This window comes from Semicossyphus pulcher, unplaced genomic scaffold (assembly GCF_022749685.1).
Source record: "Semicossyphus pulcher isolate SPU_LCO1_2020_fin unplaced genomic scaffold, fSemPul1.0.p SCAF_6, whole genome shotgun sequence".
Lineage (NCBI taxonomy): Eukaryota > Metazoa > Chordata > Actinopteri > Labriformes > Labridae > Semicossyphus > Semicossyphus pulcher.
Window position 1 is genome coordinate 28714044 of NW_027211737.1, and position 24479 is coordinate 28738522.

General features: G+C 44.0%; 1 protein-coding gene across 1 annotated transcript; it reads left to right on the top strand.

Moving 5' to 3' along the window:
* Positions 1-661: 661 nt before the first annotated feature.
* On the top strand, positions 662-17986 carry mxd1 (MAX dimerization protein 1). Its single transcript, XM_069683598.1, has 6 exons — positions 662-1520; positions 2188-2287; positions 9530-9559; positions 14587-14701; positions 14896-15055; positions 15492-17986. Exons 1-6 carry the CDS (start codon positions 1454-1456, stop codon positions 15686-15688), a joined length of 669 nt encoding a protein of 222 aa, XP_069539699.1. The 5' UTR covers positions 662-1453; the 3' UTR covers positions 15689-17986.
* The last annotated feature ends 6493 nt before the right edge of the window (positions 17987-24479 follow it).

Sequence of the window (24479 nt, forward strand, 5' to 3'; positions counted from 1 at the left end):
TCCCTAGAAGTGAAACCCAAGGAAAGGTCTCTCATTAAAGGATTAAATTTAGTCTAAAAAAGGGCGTTTAAGGTAAATTAACCTGTTCCATGTTGTTAATGTAGGTCCAGGGTTTTTACATCCGTCCCATTTCGAAGCAGGCATTTACTGCTATCATGATTCAGTAAGTAGTGAAATGCGGCTGCGCGGGTATATGCTTTGTGATAGGCCAAGCGATAAACCAATGGTAAGAGAGCATGTGAATCTGACCTATCCCTGAACAGGAAATAAGACAACATAGCAGGAGCCAATCATTGCCATACACCGCGAAACAGCATGGCAGAGAGGCGTGTCAACTGTCAGAAGCGGGCGTTGTCTCTTTAGCTCGTGGGCATTGTGGCCAATAGCTGACAAGTTACTCAGAAGGTAACCAATCACGGTCCACCAGTGTGCAGCGCAGAAACAGTCCATTGTGGCTCTTAGCAGTGTACCTTAGCCAATGCGAATTAGAACCAAAATGGCTGGACTCGGCCTTCAGTTGCAGTCAGTACCGACCCTTTGACGATTGACGGTTTCAGCGCCCAATAGGAGCCTGAGAAGCTATGTCCAGTACCCAATCATATGGCAGAACACAGAAGCTTTGTGGTAAAGTACAGTAGTTAGCTGTCGTCCAGATCAACAAGCCACTATTTTGGAAGCAGTTTGATAAACAGTCGCTATTCCTCAGTTGATGTCAGTCGCTATCTGCGTTTCCAACGAGACATATCTCGCGTGATCATCGATAAACCAGCACTAAACTAGCCAGCCACGTAGAAGACAGCGTCGGTTGAACTTTAAAAGAGCTAGCTCGTTTTTCTTTCCATTTCACACCAGGCAAGTCTGTGACAACTGAACAGCCACCGTGTTTTGATTGGCTATATACCACTAAACAGCCGAGAAGAACTTTCGAACGTTCGTTTGACAACTTGTCACGAGCGATAACGTCAGCCAACTACCTTTTTTTTGCCAAATACAACAAGACTCGGCTTATTTTTATATATCAAGCTACCTTTCGTGTGTTTTTTTTGTCAACAAGCTTTTTCCTCGAATAACTGCTTTGAAAAGTCGCAGTATTTAACAAACAGTTTGCCTAATAAAGAGGGCAAAGCAACCTCAGCTGCTGAAGAAGTGTTGGCGTCAGCCTTAACCAGCCTGCTAACCAAACCTCACCTGAACCATTTTAACAATCACTAAGGAGGAGACTAGTTCAGCTCTTTAAAACTGCCTGGTGCTGTCAATTTTCACGACCTTTGACTTTTAAATAGCCCGTTTGATACACTGCAGGAGTAACTATTTTACCTTTTAAATTAATAACCGAAAGTGACAGAGCAGCACGACACCTGAGAAGGAGAGCCAGTTTTAGGACCTAAAGCAGGTTGTGTACAGCCACGGAATCCCTCATCGGATTGTTATAATATCAGTGTTATTGTTGAAAATGGCGGCTATCGGACTGGTGCAGATGTTGATCGAAGCAGCCGAATACCTTGATCGCAGGGAACGAGGTAAAGTGTAATTGCATTGTGTTCTACGATCTCGTGTGTTTCTGCAAACATGACAATGACACCCATCTTCCAAAATCACGTTTCATTTTAATGCACCTGTCATTTTAAACCCTTAAATCCTGTTACAGCCCTTTATTCTTTATATGAAGTAATCGGGTCATGCATTAAATATAGAAATGTTCACGGATTTTGCACAACAATACAGTAGAATGCACCGCCTACACAAAATAGATGCCAATCAATATTCTGACATATTTGCTATAAACCGAAAAGGTAAGGAAAAAAACATGCATCTGCCTCTCTTTCACGATAAAAGATGCATGCATATGTGGCAGATGCAGTCAGATGTGCAGGGAGACGTTGTTTTCATGGAGGCCCCTCCTTTCCCTCTGTTGTGGTTTGCTAGTGGGGTTTATTCCAGTTCAAGATGACATCATTGTCCAGGCTGAGGGAGAAAACACTGTAGAAAGATGCTGCATGAAATCCATTCATTGCATGCCTGCGCTTCAGCACAAGGCATTGCTACTGAATACCAAATATGCCCAAGATTAAAGTGGCACATTTTACACTCTTGATATTCCCTGTTTGGCTTCCCTTCACTGTGGCTATATTTTGCATTGCCAGATATCTTGGACATGTGACCACTATGTTGTTTATTTGCTTGCAGAAGCTGAACACGGCTATGCCTCCATGCCACCCTTCATCAGCAGCCGAGAGAGGGAGAGCTTGAAAAGGAAAAGCAAAAGCAAGAAAAACACAAGTAGCAGGTAAAGACCATTCAGCTTGTTGTGGTCAAAAATGTTTAATGTCTCATTAATTAGCTCTGCAACAACAAGGCACTGATAATATCCCCGCTCTAATTGCATCCCCACTGAGTGCAGCAGGATTAATCCATTGTTCCCTCGTCTGATTTTCCGTTTGTGGTAACAAAATCATATTTTAAACCTTGCATTTTTTGGTCCTGAAGAAAAACATTTGATACCAGTGATATGAAATTCAGCTCCCTCCTCACTGTGATTAATGTTCATCACGACGATGCTAAAAACAAAAAGATTGTCATTTTTTTTGGCTTGACACCAAAAAGGAGGTCTTTTCACCTGTGTTTGAATGTATGGTGAGTGAAGTTAGTGCTGTATTCTCCCATTGATACGACCCGTAGCTGTGTCTGCATATGTTTGTGTCTGTGTCATGTTGTGACTCCCCCTTGTCTTCTTTAAAGTGTGTGACTGACCGCAGCAAACATCAGTCTGGCTGAAAGCGAATGGCCACTTGTTAAAGGCAAAGTGGGTCAGTCAAGGTGACTGCAGAAGACATGTCAGGGGAGGGGGGTGCTGAGAGCTCCAGACACCCCAATGGAAACACATAGTGTACATACAGAGTCTGTAACCAGCAGTCCATTAATCAGTCATATCAGTACTGATATGTGTTGCATCCACACCCCACGGATCAATGTGCGCTCTGTGATCAGATTTCAGTTTGGCTTTATAACTCTGTATTTAGGGAGCCAGTTAGGGCGGCTTCATGATCACAATTGGATTATACATGTATAGAAAACGCTGATTGCAATACCAGAAAAAAAACACCAAATTATAGCAAAAATCAGTTTTATATTTGGCTGAGGCGGAAAAGTTGGCATGCCAATATGGGGAAGATGTTATATAGGCAGATGGAAACATCTCTCAGACATTGAGGGACCTGTTTTTTCAGTATAGACTCAATGGCATAATACTGCCACCCACTGCTACGTGCCTTCTTTACATCAGAGAGACAAATAAGGGAAGAACAAACAAGCTAACAGACAAACACTCTGCACAGTGTGTAGCAATTGATTGTTGTAAAAACCACAAATACCATGTTAGGCATGAAGCAGCAGTAACCCACCTTCATATAGCAGAGTTACAGACGAGTAGAGAAGCAGCCAGGTCATGTCAGGCTACTCTATGTAAGTTAGCACTGTTTAGATTGATTGTAGACTTAGCTGAACCCACATCAGGCATGTCAACCATGAGGGCACACTACTACAAACTGTCAATCACCCACCTTCCGTGGTGCTGAGTTTTCCGCTGCAAGTCTGATGTGTTGAAATGGGCATGCAGAGCACATGAGGTGAAGCATATAAATAGGTATCTAAACACCTCCTACCTTCTGTAGCCTAATGTATGTCAAGCTTTACCATCTGTCTGTGATGTCAAGATTGAGACTGCTATACACGTATACGCTGAATGCGGTATGAGCACCCTTCTGATGTTGACTCATAGCTCTGTTTGCAAAATGTATTAAATATTTATTTCATTGTCTTAAACCATCGAAACCTTTCCTTAGCTTGTCTTAATGTCTTTGTATGACTATCAGCAAAAATGGAACCGTCCTTCAACTCATCTATCAGAGCAGGAGGACGTTCAAGATATCGCTCCGTAAAAGTAACCTTGTGTTGCTCTGATATTTGGTCTAGCCAGAATTAAAGGCGCTCTGGCTTTTCAACGTTGTCGTCAAAGGCGAGAAGTTCATTGTCCTTGATAAGGAGAGATTAGCCACTACACCCATCTCCTCTATGCTCTGCAGGTGTAGGTACACACCTTTCCAGCATCAGAACTGGGAAGACACGTCATACTAGTTTGTGACCAGTTTGCTTGATGACAGTCATGACCTGAAGTGTGCGTGGGATGATGAGGTCCCATGTTCAGTATTCAAAGTACAGAGCACATGAGGTGAAGCATGTATACAGACATTAAATAGGGCTATGTATAGATCTGTTACCCCTCATAACCCAATGTATAGCACGCTACATTATCTGCTGATCTAAAGTTACTGCTACACACCGACATTTGAGTATTCCATACCTTCAAATATATATTATATATATATATAATATTAATATATATTATAAATATTCACATCCTTATTTGTCCTGACTATGTCTCTATGACTATTATTTTAATTATTGGTTAATTACCTGATTATATTTTTAATTCATTGTTGAGATAATTTTAACATTTAAAGAGCCAGTTTGCCGATTTTCAACCTCAGTCCTATCATGCTATTATGAGGAGCTAATGCCGTTATGGTAGGATAAAAATGCTGTTTCGCTCTGTGCCTTTGGAGGACGTGATCTGCTTCTCGAACAAGCCCTGGAAATTCCCACAGACTACGTTAAACACGTCAGGGAGCTTGCTAAACTATACTTCCTCAATCTAGGACGCCCGCCTCCGATGTCACGTCTCGTTCCGAATCGTCAGGTTTGAAATGTAGACTGCAGACCTGGAAGATTTCTTAGACGATCCAACGGTATATTCTCATTGGATTTCGGATTCTGTACCACTTCACTCCAGCGTCTCTCGGTGGACCGTTCCTTTCAGAGAGAGGAGTGCAATGCATGCTGGGTGTTGTAGGAATGTAGAATGGGCGAAACCACGAGCTATGGCGGCAAGTTCAAATATTATTGCTTCTATCGATTACAGAAGACACCAGCTTTGACTGACAGTGGCTTTTTCCAGGGGCAAATTACAGAGCCTAAACTGAGCCTAAACCACAGTCCAAAACCCAATAATATAATCCATTATATTAAAAACGGCAAATCCTTCTATTGGAGATCCTGCAACCAGAGAATGTAATTTTTCATTCATTTCTTCTGATAATTTACCTGGAAATAGTAAGATTGTCAAAATGATGCCAATTCATTGATTCATTCATTCAGCGGATTTTGATTGCAGAATTCAAAATCGTTTTCTGCATTGACGTCTTTAGCGCACTCGACAAACATAAAGCCATTTTCCATTCGTCACTGATACCCACATGGAAGCAGAAAATGCTGCTTTTAAGAAAGAATTTGGTGTTAGTCAAATATTTGGTTTAGCCTGTTTGCAAAGATGATGTCCGTTTGGCCTGTCGGCGATATCTGTGAACGATTTGTATTGTCCTTAAAGATACAGGATGTGGGCTGCTGTAAGAACATACCTGCCTCCAGCTCCCAACATGTCTCAACATGCTTAGCAGGCACTTTATTTTTAGACATGCGTGGTGGAGAGAGTGTGGGACCAGCTTTGTGTGTCAAGTCGACCACTCGCTGCTGCAGATTTGTCCTTGTTTGCAATCAGGGAACCTTTTAGATTAGCAGCATTGACATTAGGACAAACTGTTGTTTAACTACAAGGTTATGCTGCAGCTCCTCCCTCATCAGCTTTGACCACTTTATCAGCTACAACTCATAACTATTTAAGGCCAGCAGAGCCGCTCGCAGTATTAATAAGGGTTTCTGCTCAGCCTAGATGATTTGTTTGATGATGGCTCTGATCACTAACAGGCTGACAAGCACTATGACTGAATGAATTTTCATCTTGGGGTGGGGGGTGGTTGATTTCTGCAGAGAAGAGCGGATCATTAATTGATCAGGTGGTGTATTAGCTGCTGGTGAGACCTGCCGAAATGTAGAGCAGGCAGCCATGTGTTTTGAACCCTGTATGAGCAAGCCCCTCCAGTTTTTGTTGTTTCCCAGTGGCGTGGACGTGTGAGAAATGGGGGAGGGGAGTCGCCGTGTCTCTGGCGTGTATAGTGCATGTGTGTCAGTAGTAGTGACTCCCCCCATCCCCCTCACCGCTCTCTCCCTCTTGTGTTTTCCCTCTCTCCTCACCTCCTCCTCCTCCTCCCCTCTGTGTCTTTCCTGCTCTCACTCTTGGCAGGCAGAGGAGAGCACCAGCTCCTCCATTACATAGATGGAGAATCCTCCCCCACCCTGCACACAAACACACACACACACACACTGTGCAACTATAGTGCACTATGGAAATCATACAGTGATCTTGCCTTCCTTGTTGAGCATGCAAATGGAGTCTTTCCGTGCTCACCACACTGCGTTGTTGTTCAGGTTAATGTCACTGACTTGTGTGAGGCTCCAGAAGTGTAAATAAAGGTTAATAGTAGGGTACTGTAGAAGAAACCGAGCTGAAGGATAGACACACTGATGAATCATCTTACTACAGCTCAGTCGAGATTAAACAGCATTTCGAGAGTGTCTATCTTCCCTCTCGTGACACATGTCCCGCTGAAACGGGAAAGGCAGGCGGGACATGTAGGGAAGAATTTGATGTCAATGTAAGAGGAAGATATTAAACACTGAACCACTGCTGTTAGCTTTTAAGCTAACACCTCTATGCTAAAAGGTGAAGATTGATTGGTTGAGATGGTTGTTTTACAGAAAGAAAGCGTGATTGAAAACAAAGAAATACATTTTATAATACGTTTTATTTTTTAGCAGATATAAGTAAGTGATGATGAATGTGATCTAAAAGGTTTTAAAAGGATTTTTTTTTGGTTTCATCTGAACTTTTAACCCCTTTTTTTTAAGGGCCCCCAATAGATTATAGGCCATGAAGCCCATGTAGTCAGACTTAGACAAGGGATCAGCATGGGAACATCAAAACATCTTCACTGTCTGTTATTAACTGGTCGCAGACTGGAGCCCTTACTTGTAGCTTTGGGCATCATTCCTTTCCTTATTATCAGCTTTTACTCACCATTGCTAAAACTCTGGAAATAGTAAGTGTTGTTGTTCAAAAGGGAAGATGGACAGGGTAAGAAATATGAGCAGCCAGATATGTTATCTTTAAAATTACTAGCCAAATGAAAATCTAAATTTGACCTACTCTACTATTGGAGGATGGAACCGATCATAGCTGTCATTGGGCGAGAATCGAGGCACCCTCTGGACTGATCACCAATCAATCAGAGGAATGACACACACACACACAGACAGACAACTATTGACAGTCACTGTCACACCCACACAGTCTTTGGACAGGAGGAAGCCAGAGTAACGGAGAAAACAGGGAGAACTTACAAACTCCACATAGAAAGGCCCCTGCCGGTCTAACCAGGAGAACCAGAAAGCTTGACAGTGCTAACCACCGCAGCACTGTGCCGCCACCTTCACTATATTGAATCTGGTTAACGCACTGCATCCCACCTGGTGATCGAAGTCACCAACAGCAAACAGGCTAAATGCATGTTCAATACAGCTTTAGCTCAGTTACCTCCATATTCAAGGACACGTTGTTGCACCTGCTGATACCCAGAGAGATTCTTGTTCGGGTCTGAAAGAAGTTAGGCAAATGAACTGATGAAAGTGGCGACATTCAGCACACACCTCGGTACAGAGAAGAGGAAGTTGTTTTCTGTTTTAGTTGAGAGAGTTAGTTGGATAAAATACAGTAGAGCAGTGATGTATTATAGGGGTAGAAGGATTATTCAGTGTAATGGCATGTCATTTAGTGTAATCATCAAGTGTGTTATATTCATTGGGGTCCAAGCGCGCAACTTTAGCCCCTTTTACACTGCTAGTTCAAGGCGGGATTATTACATCTCTGTTAGACTTCTATGGAGAACGCACGGAGGCGGAATGGTGGGACGAAGTCGTTCCGCCTCTGAGCCGGCATCGGAGGCAGTAACAGAGGCGCAACACAGTCTGTGTAAACAGCAGAGCCGGTAGGGCGGAACAACGCTGTGTGTATTCGAAGCACGTGTTGTTTGTTTACACCTTGCGCACGTTTAGCTTCCTCAACGCCGGAGCGCTGTGTAAAAACACACACTGGGACGGCTTGACTCCGGCGTTGCGTGGTCCAATGTAAAATGGCTGCATGAGAGTGGAGCTTCGTTACGGCGCCGAGGCGGAACCGCCGTGCAAAAAGAGCTTTCCAGACCAAGGGGATCCAATGTAATGTGCTGATATATGGAATAAGCTCAAACCATACATTATCCCTTATCTAACACAAAGCATAATGAACAATGTTATTGAACATCAGCTGTACTTTCTCCTGTCCTGGCTGCATTAGGCGGAGAGGTGGAGGGTTGTGGGACTGGGACAGGAGCTGGGAGGTGTCTGAAATCCAGCCTGAATAACTGGGATCATTTCCCTGCTCGCGCTGTTATGTCACCAGCGGCTGTCTGACTGCACAGGAATGCACACTGGCTGGAAGCGAGATAGAGAAGACCCAAAGCTAAAACATGATACTCTGCACCACACACGGGCATGACCCCCACTGCTGCGTAGCAAGTTGTGTCTGTGGATAGTGAGAGACACCATTTCTGAGCTTAATGTTGAAAATAACATGTTAAACAAGGAGGTGAATCAAGCTGAGGAGTGGGAGTGAGAGAGAGTGAGAGTCCTCTGAGGATCCATGGGAGGGTGACACCGTCGGGCCTAGCAGAGCTGAAGGTGCAGAGACTATTTTTGGACCTGAAGAGGGGGGGTGGAGGTCAGGAGGTCAGGTGGAGGTAGATAAGAGTTCAGGAATGGTTGGGGGATCTCCTTCTGTGCCTTTTACCCCCACATACCCACACAGTCCGCCTTTTTCACATTGATTCCAGAAACTCCACTTAAATCCATGTCTGTTTCTTCCCGTGTGTGTGTGTGTGTGTGTGTGTGTGTGTGTGTGTGTGTGTGTGTGTGTGTGTGTGTGTGTGTGTGTGTGTGTGTGTGTGTGTGTGTGTGTGTGTGTGTGTGTGTGTGTGTGTGTGTGCTGCTTTAACACTGCAATGCAGGAGTCGCGCTGCCCACTAGCACACCTCCATCTCTCAGTTTACCTTCAGCACCGTGTCCTCCCCCACCCCCACCTCTCAGTGCTACGTACACGGTGGATAATCAGACAATATGAAGGGGGTCATAGTCCCTTCCTCTCCTGCTCCTGGCTTCTGTTTCTAGTTACTGTTACTATGTTTACCCCTGGCCTCCTCATCGCGAATCTGAGCGCGGTCCTTAAAAAAGCAGCAGTCTCCTCCGTAGAACAAGCCTCGGGCGTCAGAATACCCAACCTGTTCTTCTTTTTCCGTAGGATTTCATTTTGTCAGCCGCTCTGACTGCTCATAAACTCCCACACAGCCTTTTCTCTCTCTCTCTCTCTCCCTCCCCTGCAGGAAGCTTGGACAGCAATGATGGTACACAGAGAGGAAACCTTCCCCTGTTTAATCAGCTGCTCTGTTATTATGTGTGGTTTCTCATATGTGTTTTCTCTCCACAGGTCTACGCACAATGAAATGGAAAAGAACAGGTACGTCAGAATGTGTGTGTGGTCGTGTGTGTTCATGTCTGCTTTTGTGATTTTTTAGCAAACAAATAATTACCACTCGAGAACTTAGTTTAACCAGACCATAATTAAATGTGACAAAGGAAATTGGATATTAAAATGAAGGTCGGGTTGATTACAATGCCATCACCTGATTGTAGATGGCAGACAGTCATGGCGTCCTCTACCATTGTAACACAGTGATTGAAATCGGTGCTAACTTTACACACAAAAGGTTTGAAATGGTTCATTCATCAACAGAGCAGAGAGCGTCTGAGCAGCCAACAAACTGTGCTCGCCCTGCCGTGCTTCACGCTTCAATACGTGTCAATCGCTTCATTACTTGCATCACAGTTAGTTTTGTGGCTTCCAGACTTGTTTACAGACGTCTACGTGCTGCTGCTCTGTATACAATGATCGCTCAAAAACGACATCATCAGCCACCTGTATATTTCACTCTGTACATCATCATGTGAAAGGACAGTGCCCAACCCTAATTGACCCTTCGCTAAGTCCAGCCCCCCTTGGTTACTGTTGCTACGCCTGTCAAGCGTTCGCACCGGCATGAAAATATTATGGCGTTTTCAACTGTAACAGTGAGAGATGTTCTAAGGGACATAACAGCAAATTTCTGGAAATATTGTTCCAAAATATCAGAAAGAAGTCGACATATATATAATAATAATATAATTTGTGTTGAGAACGATGAGGACATAAAAATCAAGGTTAAGGACAATCATACACAGGACCAACAATTTTATTTGAAGCTAATGTTTAGTTAAGACTCCCGATAACTTTCATATGTTTTAAGCCAATTGCTTTCAAAGCTAAATGATCCCACTTTTTCATTTTTCTTAAAGCACATCAGGATATCGCTCGCATATCGTGGGCTTGATCCAGACGCTGGATCTCCTAAAGGCACAACAGGAAAGCTTTGCCACAACAACAGCACAAACCAAGCGCTGGTAAAATAAAGCCTGTGCTGATATCATCGGTGGTGGTAGCGAGGGCCAGACAGGATCGCAAGCAGAGACCACTTGACTGTCTCCCACAATTTTTAATCCATGTCAACGTCTCTCCTCTCGAGTTTTTGGCTTCGGAAAAGTGAATAATATGACACCCCCCTCTAAACTTTGAGGATATCTGCTGTCGGACTTGCAGGTTCCATAGGCTTCTGAAAGCTTGACAGGCCTACTGCGCCCAGGTACAGTTGCTAACGTAGGATTGGACAGTGGCCGTTCAAGGGAGGGACTTCAGTAGTTATTTGAATACAGTTTGGTTCATGCAATCATGGCCGCAGATGATTAATTAATGTGACCTGAACTCCTCTGAACTACCCCCGTCATTTGAATGTATCTAAATATACTTTAAGACTGTTGCATTCTAAACTATGATGGTGGACATGGTAAACATTACTGTTTACCTTCGTAATGCAGCGATGCCATTGTGAGTATGTTTGAATGCTGATGTTCGCATTCAGCTGAAAGTGCTGCTGTGCCAAAGTGCAACCTCACAGAGCTGCTAGTGAGACTGTGGACTTTTACTCCTATAATTAAACACCATATAAAGACTTGATATGATTTAATATGTAATATAACTATAGTACCTGTAGGAAAAGATAACGTCGCAGTGATAATAATTGCCTGTTACCTGGTTGATTTTTGGTTTTGCATCGTTACAATTTTCAGTAATTTCTCAGGCCGCCATTTTAGTCCTGAACGTGAATTTTTTTGAGCTGCCCCCCGTCGCTCTCGGTGCCTCCATCCCGCCTGTGCTAGCTGATCCAAACCAGCAGCTCGGTGGACAGCCTGAATAATGTATGGCACTGAAGCGTGTGCCTGGGATTTAGCCCTCCGCATGTGTGTGCCTGAGCGTGTGTGGAGACGCCTCACGCCCAGCAGTAAGTCAAAATTACGGCCGCGGCCCGTCCTATTACACTTGAGAACATTCATAGCCTTTGGCCAGTTTCTCCCACCAGTAGTTTGATGATAGAAAGCAATCATAGGCAGATAGTAAATTACTCATAGCGACCCACTGCTAGCAAAGCCAGAGGAGTGCAACAAGATCCCCCCTTCCTCCAGCAATATTGGCTCAGTCAAATCTCCATACATACTTTGAAATTCCTATTTTGTACAAGCCCCCTCCCCTCGCTGCGCACAGGTCCAAAATGTGTGCGTGTGCATGTTTGCATCCCGAAACACGACCCCAGCAGCCACCGCACCTTTTTTACATACAAAGTTCCTCCCAGCTGGTCACGGGCAGTTATTTTAGGGGGTCAGAGGTCAGTAGCGAGGAGGACAGTTGGGTGATTTACTGCTGGTCAGTCAAAGAGCATCTCTGTGACCTGGTTGTTTTTTTTTAGTTTGCGGTAGGTGTAACATTTGACAGACTGCCGCAAGAGAAACCATCTTGGTTTGCAGGGAACGATTAGGTTGCAGATGTTATGCAACAAGCTCAACTTGGACGTTCACCTCCTTTCGGGACCAAAGAGGCGGACCCAGACGAGGACACAAGCGTGTAATTAGGGCAAAGAAATGTAGGTTCTTGCCTGCAGCTGATAGCACACAACCCTGTAGCTCTACATACACATTCCCCTATTGACACACTGCACTGAAGTTACACTGAACCAGACTAACCTGTAGCTGAAGTAGTGCTGCGCGTTGCAGCCACGCCCGCAGCGATTTTCTCGCACTCAGACACCATGTGACCTGGGCTGTTAGCCTGGGCTGTTTTATGAGTCTGCTGCTTGTCAGTGTTGTTTAACAAACATTAGCTAGCCCGACTGATCCCTTATTATGTCAGAACAACACAGGCAAGGGCACTTCCATGTTATGTAATTACAGTGTGCATGCCCTTTGGACTGAGTCAGCTGAGAAACAGCCACTTGTTCTCATCTGCTGAATGCCGCTTTGATTGGACGTGCGTAGGATACGCTGTGTGTGTATGTGTGTTTTTAAAAGGCCAAGAGGTTTGAATATATTTTGTGCACCCACAGTCCAATCAGCCTTATCCTTTGTCCCTGTGTCCGATCTGAATACACTCTATCCAGCAGTGACACTCACATCAGGATCGCCTGCAGCAGACAATAAATGAACAGCTCATCCAGAGAGTCCTCAGCTGCAAAAAACATTTGTACACCCTCTCAGGAAGAGTCTGACGTACACACGCCCACTCGCTCAGGCACACAGACACGTACACACTCTGCCAAGGCTGCAGCCGGAGGTGTGTGTTGTGTAACAGTGGGGTCAAGTGGTCGCAAACACCCCCAGACCTCAGGAAACGCCAAGGCTGTGAGCTTAGAGCGTCAGAGGGTACGAGGGGAGGGCTGTGTGTGTTATTGGACAGGTGACATCAATATTAATTTTAGATTTGAACTCATTTCACTGAGGATCTTTGGATTTTAGCGCTCTTTTTTTTTCATGTCAAGGGGAGGGGCCCTGTTGTACAGTAAAATATCCTATGTAGCAACACGAGCTAATAATGCTTCAATGCTAAAGACGAACCGGAAAGTTTATTCCATACTCGCGCCAGACTCCAGTATTTGTGTTTAAAAGCAGTGGGTAAAACACACATGTACAGCAGCTTGAGTTAGCACACAGCTAGTCTCCTTTTATTCTCCCTATTTGTCTTTTTAGCTGACATTTATTTTCTTTATCTGTTGATCCAAAAGTTTCATTGATGTCTTAATCACAGAGGAACTTGAATATGTGCCTGCAGCTTTGGGTATTACAATTGTCATTTATTGACTTTATGTCACTGATGCACAAAGCTTGTCATGCTGCTTGTATACAGACACTATACAAAAAAAAAGCATGTATAACAAGAGTCGACTGCCACAGTAGCAGCTCTGTGAGATCATTCATCGGAACTTTATTGGTGCTTTTAGCTAGATGCTCAAATCTGAGTAACTTTTAGATAAATGCTAACATCAGGATGCTAACATGCTCATAATGACAATCTCCACCTACTTATTTTAGTGTGTAATCATGCTAACGTTATATTTTTACAAATATTAACTTCATGGTGTTGGCAAAGAAAAAACTTTCAGGTCAATGCATCACATACTTGAGATATTTCAGTCTGGACCGGGATGGTGGGTTTACCGAACAAAATGCCAAGCTACTAGTCTGACTCCAAAATATGTTTCTATTCACTGCAATGAATATTGAAAATTGAGTATATCGATATAAGCTTTATTTAGCCTCGCATTAAAGTGCTAATCTCGAAGATTTCCGTTTCGCTCTCTTGGGCGCCCCCTAACAGTGACACGCGGTAATTGCAGGAGCACACTTTCCAGATATCCAGACAGTGCTGCATGTGTGACGTCCACGGTTGGCTCCGGTTGTAACTCTTGATTTTCCTGGCTGACGGTCGCTTTCCTTTTCAGACTGTTTGCTTCATCTGAGCGTCGAGTTTGTTTCTTCTTCTTTGGATTTTCACTTATTTTTGAAGTTGTATCTGTAGTCATCCATCTTTTCTTTGTTTGTTCAGCCATAGTAGATTACTGTTTACTCGCAACACTTGCAGAGAGCGGAAAAGCAGCCGCTTAGCTCCGCCTACCCTCTCTGGCAGACCAACCACTGCTGGCTGATGGAAAACGCGTCACTAACTGGGCGCCGCCTTTAATTTTTAGGCTCATTCACCATTGTGTTACCTCATTCGGTGATAGATAGAGACTTAACAGACATTTATTTAAATGAAAATCTTGGAGGTTTTCACTTTAATAACAATTCATATTTGACAAAAACATCCATATTTTAGATCTTACTAGCTTTCTAACCATGTCTCGTGGTCTTCATCAGCAGACAGAGCTCTTATAAAGGGATAGTTCAGTCATCGTGACTCACTGGATACCTTGGAGAAAACTCCCTCCACAGATGACCAGGAGTTTAAAGTTAGAATTTACAAGGCCATGAATGAACTTTCACACAACAAATCACGTCCATGTTTTTGTGTATCTGACGTGAAGAAGTCGAATCATGTTTGATGGTTTCTCTTTGTCTCTCCTGCAGACGGGCACATCTACGGCTGTGTTTAGAGCGCTTGAAATCCCTCGTTCCCCTCGGACCAGATGCTAACAGGCACACCACCCTCAGCCTGCTGATGAAGGCCAAAGATCATATCAAGGTGTGTGTTCATGTTTTTGTGTTTGTCTTTGTGTTTGGAACTGACCTAGACGGTGCGAAGAGGTCAATTTGTCAAGCGCTGTGGTGGGTCAGCGTGTTATCATTTGTGTTTGAACACTGAAATGTCTGAGATAACACCCACTGCAACATTTTTGACAACTTCCCCTTGTGTTATTTTCTCTTCCCACCCTGCAGAGGTTGGAGGAGAGCGATAGAAGATCTCAGCACACTTTGGAGCAGCTACAGCGGGAGCGGAGACACCTGAGGAGGCGTTTGGAGCAGCTGGGGGTGGAGAGGACCCGCATGGACAGTACCGGCTCCACCCAGTCCTCCGACAAGTCCGACTCTGACCAAGGTTAGCCTTCACACAGACACAGACTTAATACACTCACTGCTTTCCATTAAATAGTTGATGGAGCAGGTGCGGCTAGGTGAGAGCAACAAACGGGGCCCTTTATCTACTGGTCAGAACAAAACATCCTTACCCATGCTGCACACAGTATTCTATTGTTGTGGCACATGATGGAGTTTAGTAAAGACTGTTTAACTATAAAGTCGGGGTGGTTAGCAGCTGCTTACAGTTGCAGACTTGGACATGTTGCTGCGGTTGACCAGAACAAGTGATTAGAGCAAATGACGGAAGACGCTGTGCTCTTGTTTACTCAGGAGGGATGAAAATGATAACATGCTTGAGCGCAGCCTCCAGGGAAACTGGAAGAGATAAATGATCATTTTGAATCACCCTAAAGTCCCATAACAGAGTTGTTTTTGTGTTCTTTCTGCTTCTACAGAGGACCTGGACGTGGATGTGGAGGGGACGGACTACCTGCTGGGTGACCTGGAGTGGAGCACCAGCAGTGTGAGCGACTCAGGGGACGAGCGAGGCAGCCTGCGCAGCAGCTGTAGCGACGAGGGCTACTCCAGCGCCAGCCTGCTGCGCCTGCAGGACACTCAGGAGATAGTCAAGCAGCTGGGCTGCAGCCTATAGACAGCACCGGTCACCGACCCAACAACCCACCTCCTTCCCCCAGCCAATCCCTACTCAAATTGTCTCCCCACTTCCCGGTTCTGCTAAGACCTCACCCCCTTCCCTCCCCCCAGTTCCCTGCCCCCTTCCCCCGACCAAGACTGACCGAGTCTGAGGCCTCTCCTACAGCCAGGGTCCTGCAGACTTCCTGTCCCCACATTGACTTCCATTCAGACTGCAGCTCCTGCAAGACGGCCGCCCACATCCAGCACATCATCAGCGGTCAGTCTTTAGGGTGTCACCGGCTCTGCACCAATCAAACGAGGATTTTAAAGACACTCCACCCCTCCATCCGTCCCTCCATCCGTCCTTCAGAAACACAACTTTTCAGCCAGAGAATGTTACCACACAATATCCCACTGCCTCTTTTTCTATGCCTCAAGAGCCATGGGAAGCACTTATGAGATTTCACCCTTACTTCACACATACACATACACACACACACACACATACACACACACCTCCATCGCTCCTAATGAGACAGAGTCCTCCCAAAGGTGTGACACTGACATGACGTGGGGCCTTTTCTCTGCCCTGCTCACCATCTGTGCATGGTCTTTTGCACTTAAATAGTTTTTTTAAACAAAACGCTGTCTCTTTTAAACTCGATGGCCCCCTCTACAGCTGTTGCAGTAATGCTGCCAGATGAAGCTAGTGTTTGAAAACACGTCAGTCGTCTGCAGAGTTTGTGCGTCGTCACACTGTTGGGCAGACAGCAATACGTCCCTTAGTACCCAGGCCTTTGCAGGCAGGCTTGTAACTATCCTGTCATTTTCTGTCCACACCTGCCATTCAAAGGAAAATGTAACACAAAAAAACGAAACAAAAAAAATTGTGCAGCATGAGATTGTGAAGGGGCCGGGGACGTGGGAGGGCTTTGCGGGTGGGTTTGATGTTTTCTGCCTCTCTCTGATGACGGTGGCGTTTTTACAGCATCCTTTTATCATAATGTGTGTATGACTGGTACAACAGGGGTCACTAGCAGGTTTGGAAACTTTAAACACCAGCCACCAAGCCGAATGCTGGTATATTTAGGCAGGTGCTGGTACATTTTGTACACTACTTCTTCACTGCCCCGTTCGCCAGGTATTAATAGGAAGAGAAGAGCCGATCTACTGAGAGCAGTCGAGAGACTGAAGCACATTCCATTATGTAGAGAGGACAGGCAGGTAAGACTGAGAGCATTATATTTTGTGAGTGGATGTTCCTGCCAATTATTTATGAAGGGAGAGTTCAGTTTGAGAAGAGCCGAGTCACCCGAAAAAAGAACGACCGGCTGTAACTTTTCGAAAGGGGAACACGCTGAGAAATGTGTTCTCTTCTGAAAAACACTAAAATGTTAACCACAGATTTCTCTCCTTTGCCTTCATAGCTATTTATTGTTTGAGCAGAAATGTACACCTGTTAATGTAAATAGTTAAAAGAAAGATCTCTATGTCTATCAACAAATGTATTTATTAGATATACTAAATATATAGATGAATATATATACATATATTTAATTAGTCATAGTTTATGTTCTTCTCGTGAGGTTTATTGAGAGTTCCTACGTGTAGTTTGTTTGCACAGCCTAGTCGATCCATAGAATATTTAGAAACGTCTCCTGTGCCTCGAGGCTGTGGCGGCTCCTAGAAAATGAAACGTTCTCTTTGTGGTTGATCATAAGTTTTAGCTGCCCTTTAACGGGGGAATAAAAGGACAAAAAAATAAGAATAAATTATTAAAATGTGAATTAAAAAGTATAAAAGTGAGGGGAGCTGGTGGCTGTGTCGAGAGCTGGTGGCGATTCCTTCTGGTAAAGCTGTGTCGCCTCAAACAAAATGGCTGCTTCTTCTTCTTCTGAGATGACAGCCTTTTTTTGTTTCGGGGCAGAGAGAGAGGAGTGCGGCTTTTCTGAATGTAGATGTCCCGAAGGCCTGCAGTGAGGCAGCACAGCGCCAAAGAGAAACCTTCCCCGCTCCTGCATCCGCCACCTGCAAACCTCAGTTAAAGCATGAAGATGAATCAGAAAAATACTTTTCGGATTGTTTAGTCGTTGAGTGTGGAATGCTGCTTTTATTTTTTTTTGTCAAATTGAAACCTTTTCAAACCGAGAGGAACTGTAGCCGCGTTATGAGGGGGACTAATGGGGAAATGTACTTAAAATTAGGTGTGAGAGGGCAGGTGTGTTCTCTGAAATGCCATCTGTCGGTGTGTGCGTGTGTGAACAGTGTGAGTGTGTGTGTGTGTTTATTTCGTCACTGTCTTCAGAGAGAATATTTTGGGGTGGGCGGGGGGGGCGGTTTTAAAAAAAATTGTAAGGCTCTGTTTCTGTTTTCTTTGTTTACTCGTAAAATGCAAAAAAAAAAACACTTGACAAAGACTTCATGTATTTAAGCATTAATGTCTGTCCACGGGAGTCTCCTGTTTCCTACTTTTTCCATCCATGGCCTGTTGTCTGTCTTCCACCAATTGGCGTGTGTGTGTGCGTTTCCTGTATGTATGCATGTGTGAGCGTGACTCCCTCCTCCACATGCTGCGTTGGCATCTGTGGTGGGGCGGCGTGTGTGTGTGTGTGTGTGTCAGTGATGCAACTATTGCTCCTCATCTCCGTCCTTCCTCCCCCCTCTTCAAAGACCCCGGTGCTCTCAGCATCTGCCTTAAGAAGCAGGTGTGGAATCTCTCACAGAACAAGACTACAGTCAGACCAGTTGTTTAAGCTACAGGTTTCCGCATCAGGGGAAAAAAAAGTCAACTACATGTGTATATTTGGTTTTTGCACATTTTATCCCTGCATTTAAAGTGGCTAATCATGCCTTAAAGCAGACAAATGTACGACTCAACAGAAGGATACGATACGTATGAGTGTATATGATGTATGACGTGTATCACAAAGGCCATTCCCTTCCATTGTGACGGTCTCAGGCGTGGTGCTTTTCATGCATTACACCATAAACACAAAACACACCGACACACCGCGTCATAGCTCCATGAACATCGTCGTCGCCTGCCGCCTTTCTCCTCAGAAAGGTCTTAACGTGTGTTTATTGAACAATAACTTAAAGGAGGGCGTTTTGTGCACTTACTTTTTAAGAATTGGAGAATTTGGACACTGTCTTCTAAAGAAATCACTTAAAATGTGGGAAACAAAACCCTTTGAAAATGAAATGTGGAGCAGCAATTTATATTTGCCATTGATATGAAAAGAATAAAACATTTGAAACCCTTGTTTACCTACCTACCAACTTGTCTTCATCTTTATTTGTGGCGTATGATACAAAGGCCTGAAGAGTGGTTACATTCTGGGCACAAATGGCTGCTTTAACCATGAAACCCAACCCACCAGTTTCTCATACAATGAGTAATCTTCATGTAGAGGTTGAATAGACCGTAATGAGGAGGTTTTTGCACAGCAGATGAAAGAGAGCCTCAGCGGGGGCCTGATCCTCGCCAGCCATCCTGTGTGAGTTTCAGAGTAATCTGCTGGCCAAATCCCAGGTTTGTAGGATAATAGCCATCTGACTGCTGCTCAATAACCAACACAAACAAAGCGTGAAGAAGATGAAGAAAGAGGGGGATGAGATTCTTGTAAAGCATCCCACATCCTTTCTGAGGCTGTCTGGCTGCTGAGGGGGAGGGGAGCCAGAGGAGAGGGCGTTTTCTTCCACCACGGGGAGCCCTGTGACGCCTGGTTAGCTCCATACCATTTCAATACATTGAAGGATCTTGAATCCATAATCACACCTGACGACTGAGATCCAATTGGTAAAATGTAGAAGTACTCTGTGGACACATATCCTATCTGGATACATGGCTTGTCTTTGCTGCTATCCCCAAATGCACCATCAGAAATCTATTGTTTCATTCTAAAGAAAGCAAATTACATGTGACACGATGAAGAGAAAGCATTTCAATCACACATTTAGTGTAGAAGTGATCAACACTACTTGGGCTGTTGACCCCTTGTTCACACAAACCTCTACATGCATATTTTGGGATGCTTTTTGGCTGTTAGTTTAGAAGGCAGAGACCTGAAATCTGAGGTTAAATAGGACGCCACCAACGACCTAAAATGATGGTGCTTTTACCTTAACACCAGATTTAGCAGACAACATCAGGAAGTATTAAAAGCCTTTTTCACTCTATAAACTTTCCTCGGATTAGGTTGGAAAATAGTGATACTTTCCCTTATACATTTTCTTAGTTTGCAAAGACATTGTAAGTAGATTTGTTGTAAAGCCCAGTTCAGATCAATAATTCGCAACGCAACAAAACAGTTTTAGAATGTTGCAGGGAAAATCGCAGCGGTGCGAACTGGTTAGTTGCAGAGCGTCTGAAGCCGTTACGTGGCGTTGCAGAAGATTTGACTTGTCAAATCTCCAAATGCAGTTTAACAACTGAATGATTTACTGTTTCACTTCAGCCAATCAGGAAACAGCACAAGTTGGCGTATGCACCCTGTCTCTGGCGCTGCAGCAGCCAAAGACGGCTCCAGATCCTCTCTTTCCAAACTCTCTGTCTTCGACGTTTATTAATCAGTGTTACAGCTAACATTGTGAGCATGTCATCCACCTTATAACAGAAATCCAGCTAGATAATTCATGTAACCTCGGCCTAATTCTAACGTAAGTAGTGGGGCATGTCAGTGCGTTGTTGCTATGGAGACGGTCAGCTGTGTCTGTGTGCGTTGCGTAGCTCTGATATGAACGGCCCAGTTTTAGAACATTTACGATCAGATGTCAGGGGATTCTTTTGGCAGTTGCATCCAGTCTTGTTGCGAATCGTTGATCTGTTACGTCGTCCAATAAAAAGTAATTAACCATTGTAGGAGCCATAATTTTATTTATTCCTATGTTGGTTATCATTTGATTGGTTGTACTCCTTTTATGGTTCAATCACTTCCCGTAATTGGTGGTTTCACCTTCGTTCAGACAAAGGAGTTCAGACGAAGAGGGTGAGTTTGGCTCAGATGTTTTCTGTTGACCGTCACAACATGTTAAAGTTTGCTTTTTGTTTTGGATTTCGGTTATCAGTTTAGTTTAATAAACAGTTAAACTCATCTGGACGAGTACGGACGTGTCGCAGTAACAAGCCCACTTAATCCCGTTTTAGCGCCACTTTACCATCTTAGTCGCTACAACTATGTTAACAGGAAGTCACTGGAGAATTGATAGTTTCAGCATTAGCATTAGGCTACTTCCTGTAGTTTAAAGTCCAGGGGATAAAACAATATTTCACCAGAAATCTTATTATTATTGATTAAATAGTATACATATGTTGTATTCATGCAGTTCAAAACAAGAGTTTGAATTATCCAGTCATGCTAACCTAGCTAACATCAAAGGGTCATGGTCGAACATTAGGGGCCAAACGTTCCATAATTTGAGGTGTCAATTTGCGTAACATAATTTTATATCATTTAGCTGTGTCAACCAAATCTTTGAGTCTTTACGACTGGTCAGAAATGATCGAGATAACATCAGATTAATCGGTTAATTCAGTTAGACAGCAGTTTTCCCTGACAGCAACTACAACTAAAGCAAGAACGAGTGCAACCTGTTTAATTACTGGGTCACGATTGAAAAACAGCTGATGCAACGACTCCAGGCCTCGACATCTGGTTATAACTGTTGATATGAATGAATAAACATGACTAAGGTCATCTGAATTATTTTATTAAAAAAAGTAACACTCAATATCCTGTGACGCACCATTTTAGTACAAAACTAAATCTCTTAGCAGCTGAGAAATACTAACAAAGTGAAGCAGCCATGTGTTAAGCATTGGTGAAAGGAGAGCTTTGTGTTTTCTGCAGACAGCATACAGTGTCGAGGTCACGAAGATGAGTCCACTATGCGGCGGGGGAGGCACAGTGGGTCACGGCTGTCAAGGAAAGGTTTGAGAGAGGCTCAGCACAATTGAGTGGAACGGAAGGTCTCCGCTGAATGTTTGTGTGACTATTGAAGTGTGTTCACTCCAGGATGATTTCCATTGTGGTGGTGCCCTGACGTCCTCTCTGCAGACGCAAGGCCACTGTGACTTATCTTACAAAAGGCACTGTCTGCCTGTCTGTCTGCCTGCCTGTCTGTCTATCTATCTATGTGTAAAGCATTTAAAAAGCAGCCACTAGAAGACACACCTTACGTTTAATCTGCACATGAAACACGAGACGGCCACCGCAATGCAGCTTCGCCGGAGCCAAGCACAACACGCTCCAGCTGAGTGTATTGACATAACCTAACTGCTGGTGTGTGTACAGAAATGCTGTTGACAGAGTTGTGTAACATAGTGTGTATATTTGTGGGTGTGTGTCGGTGTCACAGGCCTACTGACCCACCTCTCTTCAGATTAGACAAATCCAGCAGCTTATCCGGGACCTGCACTCCCACTTTACTTTGACCTTCTCCTCCCAAGACTGCCCCGACCAATCAAGCACACACACACACACACACACACACACACACACACACACACACACACACACACACATGCAAGCAGAAACCTAAAGCAGGGAACACCCCCCCATTACACACACGCACACTGCAGTGACACGATCAAACAACAAATGGCATGTGCCATGGAAACCCAACAACACCAAGCCCTTGAGAACAATTGAGCGAGTACAAAGCAGTTCAATCACTTAGAGGCCTCACGCCACCATCAGAGCGCGCACAGACTCCCTCCCCCCTGACTCCCCCCACACTCGTGATAGTTGATTGATGATGATTAAGCAAAGTAAGAAGTGGGATGACATTTAGGATCAATGGTAATCACTGTATTCCATTTGATACTGCGTTTTTAAATACACATACATTGTGTTTGTTATCTCACATGAGGCACAAAGGGACAGGGTTTGGTGTTATGGCTTACTGGGACACAAAATGGAGCTGAGCCATCATTAACTTTCTTGCTAAGACAAGTCAAAATGTGTAAATGATTGTTTTTCGTGTCTTAATTACAATTGAATACATTTTCCGACCTCCTCAGCCCTCCAATGAAGCATGAAAAGTAGTTTACCGACTTGGTATCACAGTCAAATAAATATTATATTTCTGTAATCCCATGGAACTTTTTCAGTTATGCCTTTCTGATGAGAGCGAAAAATGTTAGCGACTCAAACTACCGCTTTAAAGTGATAATCTCAAAGATCCCAGATAACCAGACGTCCACGGTTGGCTCCGGTTGTAACTCTCGATTTTCCTGGCTGACGGTCGCTTTCCTTTTCAGACTGTTTGCTTCATCTGAGCGTCGAGTTTCTTTTTCTTTGGATTTTCACTTATTTTTGAAGTTGTATCTGTAGTCATCCATCTTTTCTTTGTTTGTTCAGCCATAGTAGATTACTGTTTACTCGCAACACTTGCAGAGAGCGGAAAAGCAGCCGCTTAGCTCCGCCTACCCTCTCTGGCAGACCAACCACTGCTGGCTGATGGAAAACACGTCACTAACGAGAGAGTCGCTCCAGACACCCAGTCCGTAATACTGCGAATGCAAAGGCTTTCATCAGTGGGCCATAGGCTCAGTCACCTCATTGGTGACTGAACAGAAAATCTTTAAGATTATATCTTTAAGCTGCTCCAACGAATAAATTAACCAGGGATTAAATGTTTGTAGTCCTACGTACTGTGAGAGGGTTTGTGATAAACACACTAATTGCTGCCTGTAATCAGCCACAACTACCTAACAGCTAATCTTAATAACTTATTATAGTTGTTCTTGCTAAGTCCTTATTATCTGTTGTCACTTTTGCTGTTGTTTTTACGTTTTCCTGTCTGTCTCTCTGTTTGTTTGTCCCTATTCATCTCTCTCTCTCTCTCTCTCTCTCTCTCTCTCTCTCTCTGCCTCTATCCAACTTCCTCCGTCCATCCAGTCGAGGCAGACGGCTGTTCACCAATGAGTCTGGTTCTACTCGAGGTTTCTGCCTGTTAAAAGACAGTTTTTCCTGCCACTGTTGCTGAGTACTTGCTCATGGTGCATTAATGTTGGCTCTCTCTCTAATAATATAATAAAGAGAGCAGTGTAGTCCTGCTCTATTTGTAAAGGCTCTTGAGATAACTTGATTGATTGTTTATTTTCTCTCACTGCTCCGGCTTCATTTCCATCGACCTCTGGCAGGTGTTAAAAAGCCTCAGATAAACTGACTTGCTAACAGGCAAATTTAGCCTCCAGCTGGTGAACATTTTGGAGTATTTGTTAACTAAATAGTCACATTTATCTATCAGAAGAAGAAAACTTGGCCAAAAGGAGAGTGAATAATAGACTTACACTGGCCGGCTGGTTTAATACTGACACTGTAATGAGGGGCTGAATGACTGCTAATGATGCTCTGTGTTGGATGATGTGTTTATAGGTTGTTCTGCTGCCCCCAAGTGGGAGATAAATCAGAACTGTACGTTTCTCATGACATATGACACTCCTGTTTTCTGTAGCTAAAATGCTCCATACAAGGTAAATGTTTACCAAAACTGCCCGAGGTTTTACAAACAAAGACACGAGGCTCACCTGCGTCTGTGCTTGACTCACACTTGCTTAACTAACTGCTGTTTGCTGGAGTCTGTCCATTTCAGATCAAATACAATTGAAAACTGCAGTTCTCAAATGCATCATTAAATCAGCAGCACTTTGTGTTGTTGCATTGCCATGGTATTAAATTATTTACAGAAAACAACAGCAATTTTAGGAAACATTCACAATATTCAAGTTCCTCAACTCATCTTGTAAGGTATGAGTTATTATGTTGTTTAAATGAAACTCGCTCACAGAAATCCTGCCGTGT